We start from the raw sequence: 14915 nt of genomic DNA on the forward strand, positions 1-14915 counted from the left end.
AGGCTCAGCAGTTGTGGCTCACGGGGCCAGTTGCTCCGCGGCATGTGGGATCTTCCCAGACCAGGGTTCGAATCCGTGCCCCCTGCATTGGCAGGCAGATTCTCAACCACTGCGCCACCAGGGAAGCCCTTTTTCTGCATCTTTTGATGATCATGTGGTTTTTTACTTTTAGGTGATGTCTTACACTGATTGATGTGCATATGTTGAACCATCCTTGTGAACTTGGGATGAATCCTGCTTGGTTGTGGAGTATGATCTTTTTTATATGTTGTTGGATTCAGTTTGCTAATATTTTGTTGAGAATTTTTGCATCTATATTCATCAAAGATACTGGCCTGTGATTTTCTTTTTTGGTGGTATCTTTGGCTTTGGTATCAGGGTGATGGTGGCTTCATAGAATGTCTTTGGGAGTGTTCCCTCCTCCAGTCTTTTGTAAGAGTTTGAGAAGGATGCGTATACGTTCTTCTTTGTATGTTTGGTAGAATTCACCTGTGAAGCCATCTGGTCCTAGACTTTTGTTTGTAGGGAGTTTTGTTTTGTTTTTTCACAGATTGTATTTCACTTCTAGTGAATCGGTCTGTTCAAATTATCTACTTCTTCTTGATTCAGTTTTGGTGGGCTCTATGTTTCTAGAAAGTTGTCTCTTTCTTCTAAGTTGTCAAGTTTGTTGGCATATAATTGTTCATAGTATTCTCTTATGGGTTTTTCTATTTCTGTGGTATCGGTTGAGATTTCTCCTTTTTCATTTCTTAATTTGCTTATTTGGGTTCTCTCTTTTTTCTTCTTGGTGAGCCTGGCCAGAGGTTTATCAATTTTGTTTACCCCTTCAAAGAACCAGCTTTTGGTTTTATTGATGTTTCTTTCTATTTTTAATCTCAATTTATTTCCTCCCTGATCTTTATTATTTCCTTCCTTCTGCTGACTTTAGGTTTTAGTTTTTCTTCTTTTTCTAATTCTTTTAGGTGGTATGTTAGGTTGGTATGTTAGGTGGTATGTTAGGTTGTTGAGATGTTTTCTTGTTTTTTGAGGAAGGCCTGTATCGCTATGAACTTCCCTCTAAGAAGTGCTTTTGCTGTATCCCATAGATTTTGTGTGGTTGTGTTTTCATTGTTGTATGTCTCAAGGTAATTTTTAATTTCCTTTTTGATTTCCTTATTGACCTATTGGTTTTTAGTAGCATATGGTTTAGTTTTCCTATAATCATTTCTTTTCCTGTGGTTGATTTCTAGTTTCATGCTGTTGTGGTCAGAGAAGATGCTTGAAATGATTTCTATACTCTTAAATTTGTTGAGGTTATTAGTTTTGTGCCCTAGTATATGGTCAGTCCTAGAGAGTGTTCCACGTGCACTTGAAAAGATGTATATTCTGTTTTTTGTTTTTTTTGATGTAATGTCTTGAAAATATCAATTAAGTCTAACTGTCCTATTCCATCATTTAGGATCTCTCTTGCCTTATTGATTATCTAGAAGATCTGTCCATTGATGTGAGTGGGGTGTTAAAATCTCCTACTATTACTGTATTCCAGCCAATTTCTTCCTTTATGTCTGTTAGTGTTTTATGGATTTGGTGCTCCTATGTTAGGTGCATATATGTTGATGACTGTAAAACCTCTTCCTGTATGGATCCTTTTACCATTATATAATGTTCTTTTCCTTTATGGCCTTTGTTTTAAAGTCTATTTTATAGTCTGATATGAGTTTTGCAACTCCTGCTTTCTTGTCATTTCCATTTGCGTGAAATATCTTTTTCCATCCCCTCACTTTCAGTCTCTGTGTGTCCTTTGCCCTAAGGTGAGTCTCTTGTAGGCAGCATATTGTAGGCTCTTGTTTTTTTATCCAGTCTGCCACTCTGTCTTGATTTGAGCATTCAGTCCACTGACATTTAAGGTAATCATTGATACATATGTATCCATGGCCATTTTAAACCTTGTTTTCCAGTTGATTCTATGGATTTTTGTTGTTGTTCCTTTTTGTGGTTTGATGATTTCCTTTTATTTTATGCTTGTGTTCTCTTCTTTTTGGTTTTTGTGGATCTAGTGTATGTGTTTGAATTGTGGTTGCCCTGTTTTTCAAGTATGTTAACCCCTTCCTATATCTGCTTGCTTTAGACTGATAGTCAAATAAGCTCAAACACATTCTAAAAAACAAGAATCTACATTTTCTTACTCTCCTTCTCCACATTTTATGATTTTGATGTCCTTTTTTACAGCTTCATATTTATCCTTTTGCTGTTTCTTGTGTTTATCATCCTTTCACATTAGGTTTTTGTTTTTTCTTTTTGATCTGTATACTGGCTCACTTAAGTGATTTACTTTTCAACTGTGATTTCCCCTTTCCTATATCTTCTTTTGTATTTAGAGAAGACCTTTCAATATTTCTTTTAGGATAGGTTTGGTATTGCTGTATTCTTTTAGTTTTTGCTTGTCTGAGAACTTCTGTATTTCCCCTCCTATTCTAAATGATAATCCTGCCGGATAGAGTATTTTACTTTGCAGATTTTTCTCTCTCAAAACTTTGAATACATTTTGCCACTCCCTTCTGGCTTGCAGTGTTTCTGTCCAGAAATCAGATGATAGCCTTAAGGGGATTCCCTTGTAATTAACTCTTTGTTTTTCTCTTGCTGCCTTTGGAATCCTCTCTTTATCTTTAAAACTTTTGCCATTTTTTATTATAGTATGTCTTGGTGTAAGTTTGTTTGGGTTCATCTTGTTTGGGACCCTCTGTGCCTCTTGTATCTGGATATCTGTTTCCTTCTTTAGATGTGGGAAGTTTTCAGCCATAATTTCTTCGAATACATTTTCAATCCCCTTTTCTCCTTCTGGAATCCCTGTTATACATAGATTGGCACACTTTATATTATCCCATAGGTCTCTCATATTGCTTTCATTTGGTTTTCTGTCTACTGTTTTGATTGGGTAATTTCCATTATTCTGTCTTCCAGATCACTTATGTTTCTGCATTATTCATTCTGCTATTCATTGCCTTTGGCTTAGCTTTCGTTTCAGCAAATGAATTTTCTAATTTTTCTTGGCTTATCCTCATAGTTTCTAGTTCCTTTTTACAGTAATCTGCATCTCTGTTGATAGCCTTTCTTAATTCCTTCAGTATTTTCATTACCTCCTCTTTGAACTCGTGTCTTTTAGACTGAAGAGGTCTGTTTCATTGTTTGTTCCTTCAGGGCAATTCTCTTAACTGGGAGTGGTTCCTCTGCTTCTTCATTTTGCTTATATTTCTCTTACTCTGAGTTTAGGAGAAACAATTATCTACTGTAGGCTTGGAGGGCTATCTACGTGCGGGAGCATTCCTGCTTAGCTTTTGTGGGTTTAATATTTTTTTGGCTTGAGGGCTGTCTTTGGTTTGGATGTTTGCCATCTCTTTCCTCAGCGTGTGCTGGCCATTATCCCCTTGTCAGAGGGTGAGCAGGTGCGTGCCCCGCGCACGCTCCCAGGAGGTCGGGGCAGCGGTTGGTGCCTGGTCACGGGACCCTCGGCGTTGGCAGGCTGCTCCCACTTCTGGAGGCTGAGATGGCAGTGGTGGCTCGTGCCCGCCCCCAGAGCTCATGTAAGCGGTGCCCTGCTGCCTGAGAAATAAGCTCCTGTGGAGGTCCCACCCCTCTCCTTATGCCCCCCCACCCCTCTCCTTATGCCCCCCCACCCCTCTCCTCATGCCCCCCCCCACCCCAGCAGTGGTGCCCTACCTCTCTGGGGGCCCAGGCTTCTTCCCCCAGTGGTGGCACACCACACCCTAGCCCCCTCAGGCAGCCACCCCCAGTCTTCTCCCCTGTTCTGACCTCCGAAGCCTGAGCCTCAGCCCCCGGCCCCCACCCGCCCCAGTGGAGGACCGTCTCGGGCTGGGGCGTGCCAGGCAGCGGCACCAGCTGACTGTGTGGAGCTCTCTCTGCTTTGCCCTCCACAAACTGCTTGTTGTGCTCTCCTACGAGGCTCTGAAGCTCCGTGCCCCCCCCCCCACCCCCCGCCAGTCCCAGCTGATCTGCCCGCCAGGGAGGAGACTTCCAGTGTTCTGGCACCTTTCCTCTTTCACAGCTCCCTCCTGGGAGCAGGTCCCTTCCCGGTTGCTTTCTCTCTCTTTTTTTTTCTTTTGTCCTACCTAGTTATGTGGAGATTTTCTTGCCCTTTTGGAAGTCTGAGGTCTTCTGCCAGCGTTCAGTAGGTGTTCTGTGAGAGTCGTTCCGCATGTAGATGTATTTGTGGGAGAAGGTGAGCTTCCTGTCCTACTCCTCCGCCATCTTGAGCCTCTGACTGTATTGACATTTTTCAAAAACAGTTTACTTCATATATGAAAATGATGTTATATATTTACCTTGGAAAGGAAATGCTCTTTATGTTCATTTTTAATTTTTGGTTTTGTTTTACCTGATAGTGATTTGGGATTTGCACTAATTCATCAGCATTCACATGTCTGCATTTTCCTGTAACTGGTAGCATTGCAGAGCCTCCCTGGGATCAGGGCCATGGAATACAGTGAGGCCTGTGTAGGGATGGAACCCGTGTCCTCAACTACCTGTGTCATGTTTAGGGTCAGTTGGCAAAGCCACTCCAGACTGGCCTCAATCACAATAATAGTAAAGGCAAAGGGTAGTTTTTTCACTGGTAGCTGAATATTTTATACTAATTCAGGAAGTTCTGTGCTACTTAATGTATAATGCATGTATTGGGGGCATGTTAATTATGTTAACTCTTAATTAAAGTGAAAAGAGCAGTGCTGGGATTGACCATGCAGAAGAGATGGAGTTGCTGTTGGAAAACTACTACCGATTAGCTGAGGATCTTTCCAATGCAGCTCGGGAACTTAGGGCACTGATTGATGATTCACAGAGTATCATATTCATCAACTTGGACAGGTAAGAAGGCCTCGTATAAAACAATCAGTAAGTCTTTTCTTTATAAAATAATACACGGTAATAAAGCTTTTAAGGATAGCTTTGTTTTTCCATTTTGGAAAGAATTATACCATCATTATCGTTTGTAATTACTACATGGAAGTGTCTTTTTTTTAAGGTGTATGTTTAATCCATGTGGTCTTTAATAGATTATTTAGTGAATTTGCTGCGTGTAGTTGGTAAGATCTTCTGAACTAAGCAGTTGTTCTCCTCCCCAGCCACCGTAATGTGATGATGAGGTTGAACCTACAGTTGACCATGGGAACCTTCTCTCTTTCGCTCTTTGGACTAATGGGAGTTGCTTTTGGAATGAATTTGGAATCTTCCCTTGAGGAGGTGAGAATGTATTATTTCAGTAATCTAGAGGTTGTTTTTAAGGTTTTGAAGATAATTTTTTTAATGGATTTTTTTAAAAGAGAACTTTATTTATTTATTTTTGGCTGTGTTGAGTCTTCATTGTTATGCGTGCACGGGCTTTCTCTAGTTGCAGTGAGCGGAGGCTACTCTTCGTTGTGGTGTGTGGGCTTCTCACTGCGGTGGCTTCTCTTGTTGCGGAACACGGGCTCTAGGTTGCACGGGCTTCAGTAGTTGTTGCTCGCAGGCTCTAGAGCACAGGCTCAGTAGTTGTGGCACATGGGCTTAGGTGCTCTGTGGCATGTGGGATCTTCCCAGACCGGGGCTCAAACCCGTGTCCCCTGCATTGGCAGGTGGATTCTTTTTTAACATCTTTATTGGAGTATAATTGCTTTATAACAAAGTGAATCAGCTATATGTATACATATATCCCCATATCTCCTCCCTCTTGCATCTCCTTCCCACCCTCCCTATCCCACCCCTCTAGTTGGTCACAAAGTACGGAGCTGATCTCCCTGTGCTATGTGGATGCTTCCCACTAGCTATCTGTTTTACATTTGGTAGTGTATATATGTCCATGCCACTCTCTCACTTCGTCCCAGCTTACCCTTTCCCCTCCCTGTGTCCTCAAGGCCATTCTCTAAATCTGCATCTTTATTCCTGTCCTGCCCCTAGGTTCTTCAGAACCTTTTTTTTTTTTAATTCCATATATATATGTTAGCGTACGGTATTTGTTTTTCTCTTTCTGACTTCCTTCACTCTGTATGACAGACTCTAGGTCCATCCACCTCACTACAGATAACTCAGTTTCGTTTCTTTTTATGGCTGAGTAATATTCCATTGTATATATGTGTCACATCTTCTTTATCCATTCATCTGTTGATGGACACTTAGGTTGCTTCCATGTCCTGACTATTGTAAATAGAGCTGCAGTGAACATTGTGGTACTTGACTCTTTTTGAATTATGGTTTGCTCAGGGTATATGCCCAGTAGTGGGATTGCTGGGTCATATGGTAGTTCTATTTTTAGTTTTTTAAGGAACCTCCATACTGTTCTCCATAGTGGCTCTATCAATTTACATTCCCACCAATAGTGCCAGAGGGTTCCCTTTTCTCCACACCCTCTCCAGCATTTATTGTTTGTAGATTTTTTGATGATGGCCATTCTGACTGATGTGAGGTGATACCTCATTGTAGTTTTGATTTGCATTTCTCTAATTAGTGATGTTGAGCATCCTTTCATGTGTTTGTTGGCAGTCTGTATATCTTCTTTGGGGAAACGTCTGTTTAGGTCTTCTGCCCATTTTTGGATTGGGTTTGTTTTTTTGATATCTAGCTGCATGAGCCGCTTGTAGGCAGGTGGATTCTTAACCACTGTGCCACCAGGAAAGTCCCTTTAATGGATTTTAAAAAAGAAAGTTTTAACATGTATACTCCCCTAGTGAAATAAAATATATACTCTAACTCATTTAAAATTCATGTCGTATTGTTAGACTCTGTTATGACGTAGATAGCCTAGGTTACCTTATGATTCCCAAAACATGTAATTACACATGGGAAAGGTTTGACAAAACAGTAGTACACTGTGAGGCAGTGTTAATGAGGGATTCTTTTTTTTTTTTTTAATTCTTGTGTGTCAGGCAGTGTTCCAGGCAGTTGCATGCTTTATTTGACTCAGTTATCAAAACTCTGAAAATGAATGTATTTTCCCTGCTTTATAGGTAGGAAAACTGAGGCTCAGAAAATGTTAGTAACTTGACCAAGGGCACAGAGCTAGGAAATAACAGAACTAGGATTTAGTCCCCAAGACTTGCACTTTCCACTTTGCTCCATTTTAATATAACACTGAACTCGCAGAGTTTTTTTTTTTTAATTATTTATTTATTAGGCTGTGTCAGGTCTTAGTTGCGGCACGTGGGATCTTCATTGTGGCATGCAGGATCTTTCATCGTGGCATGCAGGCTTCTCTAGTTGCAGCATGTGGGCTTCTCTCTAGTTGTGGCATGCGGGCTCTCTAGTTGCAGCACGTGGGCTTCTCTCTAGTTGTGGCGCAGGCTCAGTAGTTAAGGCATGCAGGCTTCAGAGTGCAAGGCCTCAGTAGTTGCGGCGTGCAGGCTTAGTTGCCCTGCGGCAGGTGGGATCTTAGTTCCCTGCCCAGGGATGGAACCTGCATCCCCTGCATTGGAAGGCAGTTTCTTTTAACCACTGGACCACCAGGGAAGTCCCTCGCAAGGTTTTTCATAACATTGTAGGCTTGTACTTTCAGAAGATGTCTTACTGTGAGATTTCTAGAAATGAATCTGCATGCGCGTTTGGCAGGCACACTCTGGCGCTGGGTTCTGTGTCCTAGTTAACAGATCTATTCTCTGTCTCCGGCTGTTGCTGAAGTCCAGCCCACGTCATCTCATCAGGACCACTATTCACTTTTATAAAGTGGTCTTTAAAAGAAGCAAATCTGATGGTCACTCTTCTGTGTAAAATTATTCAGGGCGTTTTGATTGTCATTAAGATAAAAATCCAGATTCCTTGGCTTGTAGGGCTTTTCCTGGTCTGCTGCACCCACATCTCCATCTTGTCTCCAGACACCTTGCCATCACCGTCGGTTGATTCATCACTATTCTTACTCACGGGGCCTCCACACGTCTCTCCTCGGCATCCACCTGTTTTTGCCTAGTTAACATCTGTTTCTCTCTCAGGTCTCAACTTATGTGTTACTTCCAAGGAGACTCTTCCCTGACTGCACCCCCAACCCAGCCGAGCAAAATTACTCCCCTGGTTATATGTGCCCAAATAATCCCACACTTCCCATTTGCCGTGTTCCTCAAGTTTGCAGTTGCTGTTTAAAGTCTGCAAAAGATTATGGCTCCCTGAAGCAAAGTCAGCAGTAGTCATTTTAATGCTCCTTATGAGATGTGAAAGAAAAATAAATGCAGCACACTTCATTCATTCATCTTACAGATACGGGTTTTGGTGCCTGTTGCACACTAAACACTGCTTTTAGCTGTGGGGATATAGCATTGAGTCCCTGCCCTTGTGGAGATTCCATTACAGTGAGGTAGAAGAGAATAAACAGATCCATGGTATATTAGGTGATAAGTGCCATAAAGAAAAATAAAGCCAGGTAAAGGGAAAGACTGTTAGCAGGAGGTGAGACGAGGGGCATCCTAGAGATAGGGTGGTCGAGGAAGATCTTTCTGAGGAGGTGACCCTAGAGCAGAGACCTGAATGAAAAGAAAAAGTGGGAAGGCCTGGGAGGAAGGTGATCTAAGCAGAGGGAACCATGCATGGGAGACTGAGGCAGGGATGCACTGAGCTTGTTGAAGGAACCGCAAGAAGGCCAGAGTGGTAGGGGAGGTGCGTCAAGTGGAGAAAGGCAGGGAGAATGTCAGAAGGACAGAGGGGGAGGGCATGTTGATTTTGTGGCGCATGCTAAGAGTTTGGGCTTGTTCTAAGTGTGATAGGAATCTCTTGGAGACTTTTGAGCCCAAATATAGTAGAAAGTCCAGTAGTCGCCAAAATATCTTGTGCGACATAGACCAACCCTGGACATTCTCAGAAGGTACTTCCAAAGACCTTTGCAAATTCCCCAATTTGTGACTGCAGAACTCTTTCCTGTTATTCTCCCAAATTATTTTTGTTAAGAACTATTTTTATGTACATATACTCACTTTACAAGCTAACTCTATCTTATGCTTACTGTAATATTTTTCTCTAAATGCCCACTTAAAAAAAATAAAGAGTTTTTAGAAATTCCTTTCTGATAGTTTCAGCATATGCAATAATTCTGGTTGTAATGAGATCTGAGTAGAAAGTAGTGAGCTAGGCTTGCCTCCCAGAGCAAGATTCAGATCAGTGTCTCACCAGAGTCGCAAATGACATCTCCAGGTTTCCTGGAGAAGAGTTGAGAGATGTTCATTAAATCTATGAATATCAGAGGTTTCCCTGTTCTTGTATAGTTGGAGTTAATATTTACAATGGTGAATCCAAGGTAGGAAAAACATTTTTCTTTTTTAAAATAATACCAGACTGTCTCAAGAATAGTCAAATATTACCATACAGCCTTTACCCAGATTCTTCAAACAGCAACATTTTATCATATTTACTCTATCATTCTATCAAAATATAGTTTTTTTCTAAATCATTTGAGAGTAAACAAAAAATGATGCTTCTTTACATCTAGATATTTCAGTATATATTTCCTAAAAACATATATTCTCTTACATAACCACAGCTCCAGAAAATTAACATTGAAACAACACTATTTTCTAATCTGTGGAACCTGGTCAGGTGTCACCACTCAGCTCAGTAGAGCCCTTTGCCTCATAGAAAATCTTGGATCGTGTGTTGTTATATAGTTGTCATGTCTCCTTAGGCTTCTTTAGGCCAGTTTTTCGATCTTTGACTTTCAGGGCCTTAACGTTCACAAAGAATGTAGGTCAGTTGTTTGGCCCTTGATACTCTTTCTTCATTATTAGATTCTGGTTACACATTGTGTCAGTGTGTTCCTCACATTGAATCCCATCAGGAGACCCTTGATGTTAGTTTGTCTCTTTACTGGTGATACTATGATCATTTGGTTAAGGTGGTATCTGCCCACTTTCTGTCCTGTGAAGTTACTCTTTTTCTCTGTGGAATTAGGTATCTTGTAAAAACTCTGCTATTCATCACATTTGTACCCTCTAGTTTTGTTTTTTAATTCAAGTATAGTTGATTTACAATGTTGTGTTAGTTTCTGCCGTACAGCAAAGTGATTCAGTTATACATATATGTACATTTTTTAATATTCTTTTCCATTATGGTTTATCATAAGATATTGAGTATAGTTCTCTGTGTTATATAGTAGGACCTTGTTGTTTATCCATTCTCTATATAATAGCTGACATCTGCTCACCCCAACCTCCCACTCCATCCCTCCCCCAACCCCCTCCCCTTGGCAGCCACAAGTCTGTCCTCTATGTCTGTGAGTCTGTTTCTGTTTTTTAGATAGGTTCATTTGTGCCATATTTTAGATTCCACATGTAAGTGATATCATATGCTATTTGTCTTTCTCTCTCTGACTCACTTAGTATGATAATCTCTAGTTTCATCCATGTTGCTGCAAATGGCATTATTTCATTCTTTCTGATGGCTGAGTAATATTCTATTGTATACACATACCACATCTTCTTTATCCATTCCTCTCTCGATGGACATTTAGTTTGTTTCATGTCTTGGCTGTTGTGAATAGTGCTGCTATGAACATAGGGGTGCTTGTATCTTTTTGAATTATAGTTTTGTCTAGATATATGCCCAGGAGTGGGATTGCTGGATCATATGATAATTCTATTTTTAGTTTTCTGAGGAACCTCTGTACTGTTTTTCATAGTGGCTGCACCAACTTACATTTCTCACCAACAGTGTAGGGGAGGGTTCTCTTTTTCTCCACACCCTTTCTAACACTTGTTATTTGTAGACTTTTTCATGATGGCCATTCTGACCTGTGTGAGGTGGTACCTCATTGTGGTTTTGATTTGCAGTTCTCTAATAATTTGCACCCTCTAGTTTTAGCATCCACTAATTGATCCAAAGTGGATTCATGTCTGAATCAAGTACTGCAATGATGATGATCACATGGTGATTTCTAATTCCATCACTCCTCCTACTTTTATTCTTTGTAAAGTAGAGCCTTCCTTCTCTCCCAGTTATTTATTCATTTGTATCAGTATGGACTCATGGGGTCTTACTTTAGTCAATGAGTTATATAATCTGTCACTACTGTCATTATTTATCGTGGTGTTCAAATTGTTCCTTTCATGCTGACTTCTGAGTACTTTTGACGTGTCCCCATCAGTTTTAGTGCTTTTTTAGCCTTTGGCACATCAAGGTGTTCTAGGCATCTTATTTTTAAGGAGTAGATAGACTGAACAGTGGCAGAGATGAAGAGCTTGAAAGGTAGGTACTTAAACATACAATACTGCAGGGCACACCCAGAGCAGAGGGGGCATTAAAAATCCAACTCTTAGATACTTGTCCCTTCCCTTAATCTCCTAGAGGTCTCACACTGTGCTGTGTGTGTATTTTAATGACACATAGAATTTTGCACTTGCTTACCTCTCAAGTTGATCACATTTTAGCATTCCCAGACTTTTGGTTTATAGGGCATTACAGAACCAGTCTATAACAAAAAAACAACAGTAATCTGGGTATGCTAAATCTCATTTAAACATAATTTTTACTTAATAAATTAGCGCCTTCGTTTAGGATAACTGGAAATGTGTTCATACAAACAGTTAACTCACATTAGCACTTGTCTTCTTGATAAATTATGTCTAACATCTAATTTCATGTTAAAAAGGAGGCAGATTTCTTTTTCATATGTGGCTTGAATTTCCATCGGTGGTTACTGATCATTTTGGAGGAAATTGAGCTCCCAATCACTGGAGACCAAGCCATTGTTGATAATAACAAATGGCATTTCTGTAGCTGAGACTCCTTCCGTGTGGGAGATTAGTGTAAATTCTGTGATTCTATACATTCACACATGCACTCAAAAGCATCACACTGCAAAAGAGAATACAATTCTGAAACTGACAGGGGAATTCCCTGGCGGTCCAGTGGTTGGGACTCTGGGGGCCTGGGTTTGATCCCTGGTCAGGGAACTAAGATCCTGCAAGCCGTGCAGCGTGGCCACAAAAAAAAGAAAAAAAAAAGAAAATGACAGTGAGGGAAAATGTTCACTGTAAGTCAGAGGTTCCCAAACTTTCTTGGTTCATGATGCTTTTAGTGTCTTAGTAATTTTTTTGCAGCATCCCTAGACCAAAAGTTTCTTTCATTATGTTAGAGTTTCTGTCGTGTTACCTTACAGTTTCTTTTATGAAGAAGGTAGGTCAAAACAATTTACGAGTAGCAGTTCTCATGGTATTCCACAGATGGCACTGTGATTTCCTTGAGAATTTAAAGTATTCTGTGGTGCTGTAATGCCAGGACACCTCAGCTCACAGTTTGGCAAATGCGGCTATAAGCAAAAAAATTTAAATTAAGTTGTATGTCCTATGTGATCCTAACTATTATAACTATTGAAATTTGTGTGAATGTAAACAGACGAAGGAAACACAAAGTAAAAGCAGTTAATGTGGGTTCATTGATGTTCGTAAAATACTCTTAAATCATGTTTTCCTTCTGATTTATTTTCTGACGCTTGGTCTCTGGGTACTATTTGTTCTCAGTTCCTATAGGAAAGAGCAGTACAAATAACAGAAGGTTTCTTTTAAACTCTGGGGCAATGGTAAGTTCAGGAAATTTTATCACTAAGGAAACTAACCCTTTGTGACTGAAATTAACTGTGTGTTCTCTTTTAGGACCATAGAGTGTTTTGGCTGATCACAGGAATTATGTTCATGGGAAGTGGCCTCATCTGGAGGCGTTTGCTGTCATTCCTTGGACGACAGCTGGAAGCTCCTTTGCCTCCTCTGGTACGAAGGGTCTGGTTCACAGCAGTACCGCAGAGGGGCTACAGTCCTGGGCTCTGAAGTCCTGTGGCCTGGGCTTCAGCTGTCACGGGCTTTGTGACCCTGAGCAGGTTACTTAATTTCTCTAAGCCTCGCTCAGTTTCCGCATCTGCCACCTGCTTCATGTAATTAAAGGGAGAATTAGATAATGTGTGTAACGCACTTATGAGCACAGGGCCTGGCACAGTAAATAAGTTAGAAATTTGTTCTGTGTGGGACACTGACAAGCATTGTACATTTAGACAGATGTTAGTAACTTTGTGGTGCAGCTTTTGTCATAACCAAAATTGAAATGTAGAGAACATTTATCGTGTATAGGAAAAGATACACAGGTTACCTCTTTTTCTTACGTTTCTACTTATAGTTTATACCCCTGGAGCTCAAGACACTGATACATGGCTTGCAGTCCTTTCCTCGTTTAGTGGTTAATGTATCGTTTTACTGGTGGCTTTTCTTTTAAACAGACACAACTAAAATTACGAATTTTTCTGCTTCATTTAGATGGCCTCTTTACCTAAAAAGACACTGCAGGCAGATAGAAGGACGGAAATGAAACACAGCTTCAGGCCGGATGGACTTGAATCCAGCAGGAGTGTCTTAACAAACCGTTAGGCACAACCCGGTGGAAACTGAATTATTTTTTTATGGTAGTCACGGGAGAATTCTGATATTCTTCTATTATTTTCTTTTATAAGAGTCAGAGACTTGGGGAAAAACCCACTGACATTTAAATTGTAGTGTCTGATGTTAAAAATATTAACAGCAGTCACAGTACTAGAACTTAATTGCATTCTCAGGACTCTGAGTAAAGAAACAAAGCGCTTGCTTTGTAAAACGCCAAAGTTTTATTTCCTACAAACTTAAGAGATTAACTTAACACAAGAATAGATTGTGGTATCAATTTTATTTAATTTATACATGTCAACAAAAGTGCAACCTCATGCCAAATGAAGCCTGGAAACTTGAGAAGCCCACAGTTATGAGACCAGGTTGCCATAGTTCTTAGTACAAGGAATCACATTCTTGTGAATTTGTCACTCTCAGGTGACTGAAAAGCTAGCAGAATATATATTAACCTTAAAACAAACTCTGGGAGTTTGTGCTTTAAAGCAGTCTTTGACATAACCTTATTTTCTTGTATTTGCCCCCCTTTTATAAAAGGAATAAAAAAAAAAGGAAATGAGTTTAATGTCAGCTTTACATAGATTCCAGTTAATCAGAATTTTACTTCCTCAACCAATGAAACTATTTTTCTTTGCTTGACTATAATTAAAGCTTTTGGGAATTGAGCCGAAAGAATTTCCATTCTATTACTGCTTTATAGCTGTTTTGGTCATTCCCTGGTTTTTAGAACAGATAGACATGTCGCCCCAAAAAGGAAAATATATGTAGCCTAGTTAATCTATTTGCCTACACCTTGGAGGTTGACAGGTGGGCTTCCTAAAACAAGAGGGTAGATAAACTTTAAAATTGTGATACCTTTTTGTTTTCACAATCAGATTTGGGTTTAAAACAAATGACTGATATTTGTATGTCTCAAAGCTCCTATCCTGGGGCTTCCCTGGTGGCGCAGTGGTTGAGAGTCCGCCTGCTGATGCGGGGGACACAGGTTCGTGCCCGGGTCCGGGAAGATCCCACATGCCACGGAGCAGCTGGGCCCGTGAGCCATGGCCGCTGAGCCTGCGCGTCCGGAGCCTGTGCTCCACAACGGGGGAGGCCGCGATGGTGAGAGGCCCGCGTACCGCAAAAAAAAAAAAAAAGCTCCTATCGTACTTAACATCTTCTGCCTCTTTTAATGTTGGGTTTATAAACCTGAACGAACTTTTTAGCGAACCCAAATTATTTTCTGGAGGTTAAGTACAGTTATGCAATAGAACATGACAGTTATATTTGCCTCCAAAAGATGCATAGAAGATTCTAGAGTGTTCAGAGCAGCTCTTGCGCTACAAATTTAGTAGTAAAATAAATATGCATACTCTGATGATGTTGGAGGATACCTGATACCCTAATATGTCATATGAGGGAGTTTAGGGGTCCATTTACCAGGTGGTTTAGTGCTAGGAATAAAAATGATCTTCTAGTAGGCGATTTGAAAGAAAAGTTACAAGTTTTCCCCGTTCCCATGTCTGGTTATGAGAGGACATTAGAATAGCATAAAGCAGGCTGGGCTTGTCT

General features: G+C 40.5%; 1 protein-coding gene across 4 annotated transcripts in view; it reads left to right on the forward strand.

Moving 5' to 3' along the window:
- Positions 1 to 14029, forward strand: part of MRS2 (magnesium transporter MRS2) — a 28522-nt gene extending 14493 nt beyond the window's left edge. For all 4 annotated transcript variants that reach the window (XM_067752135.1, XM_067752134.1, XM_067752136.1 and 1 more), the window contains 4 exons: positions 4708 to 4860; positions 5118 to 5235; positions 12591 to 12704; positions 13242 to 14029. In XM_067752135.1, the coding sequence (XP_067608236.1) occupies positions 4708 to 4860; positions 5118 to 5235; positions 12591 to 12704; positions 13242 to 13352 (496 nt within the window). In that variant the 3' untranslated portion in view covers positions 13353 to 14029. The remainder of the gene's footprint in view (positions 1 to 4707; positions 4861 to 5117; positions 5236 to 12590; positions 12705 to 13241) is intronic.
- The last annotated feature ends 886 nt before the right edge of the window (positions 14030 to 14915 follow it).

This window comes from Pseudorca crassidens, chromosome 10 (genome assembly GCF_039906515.1).
Source record: "Pseudorca crassidens isolate mPseCra1 chromosome 10, mPseCra1.hap1, whole genome shotgun sequence".
Lineage (NCBI taxonomy): Eukaryota > Metazoa > Chordata > Mammalia > Artiodactyla > Delphinidae > Pseudorca > Pseudorca crassidens.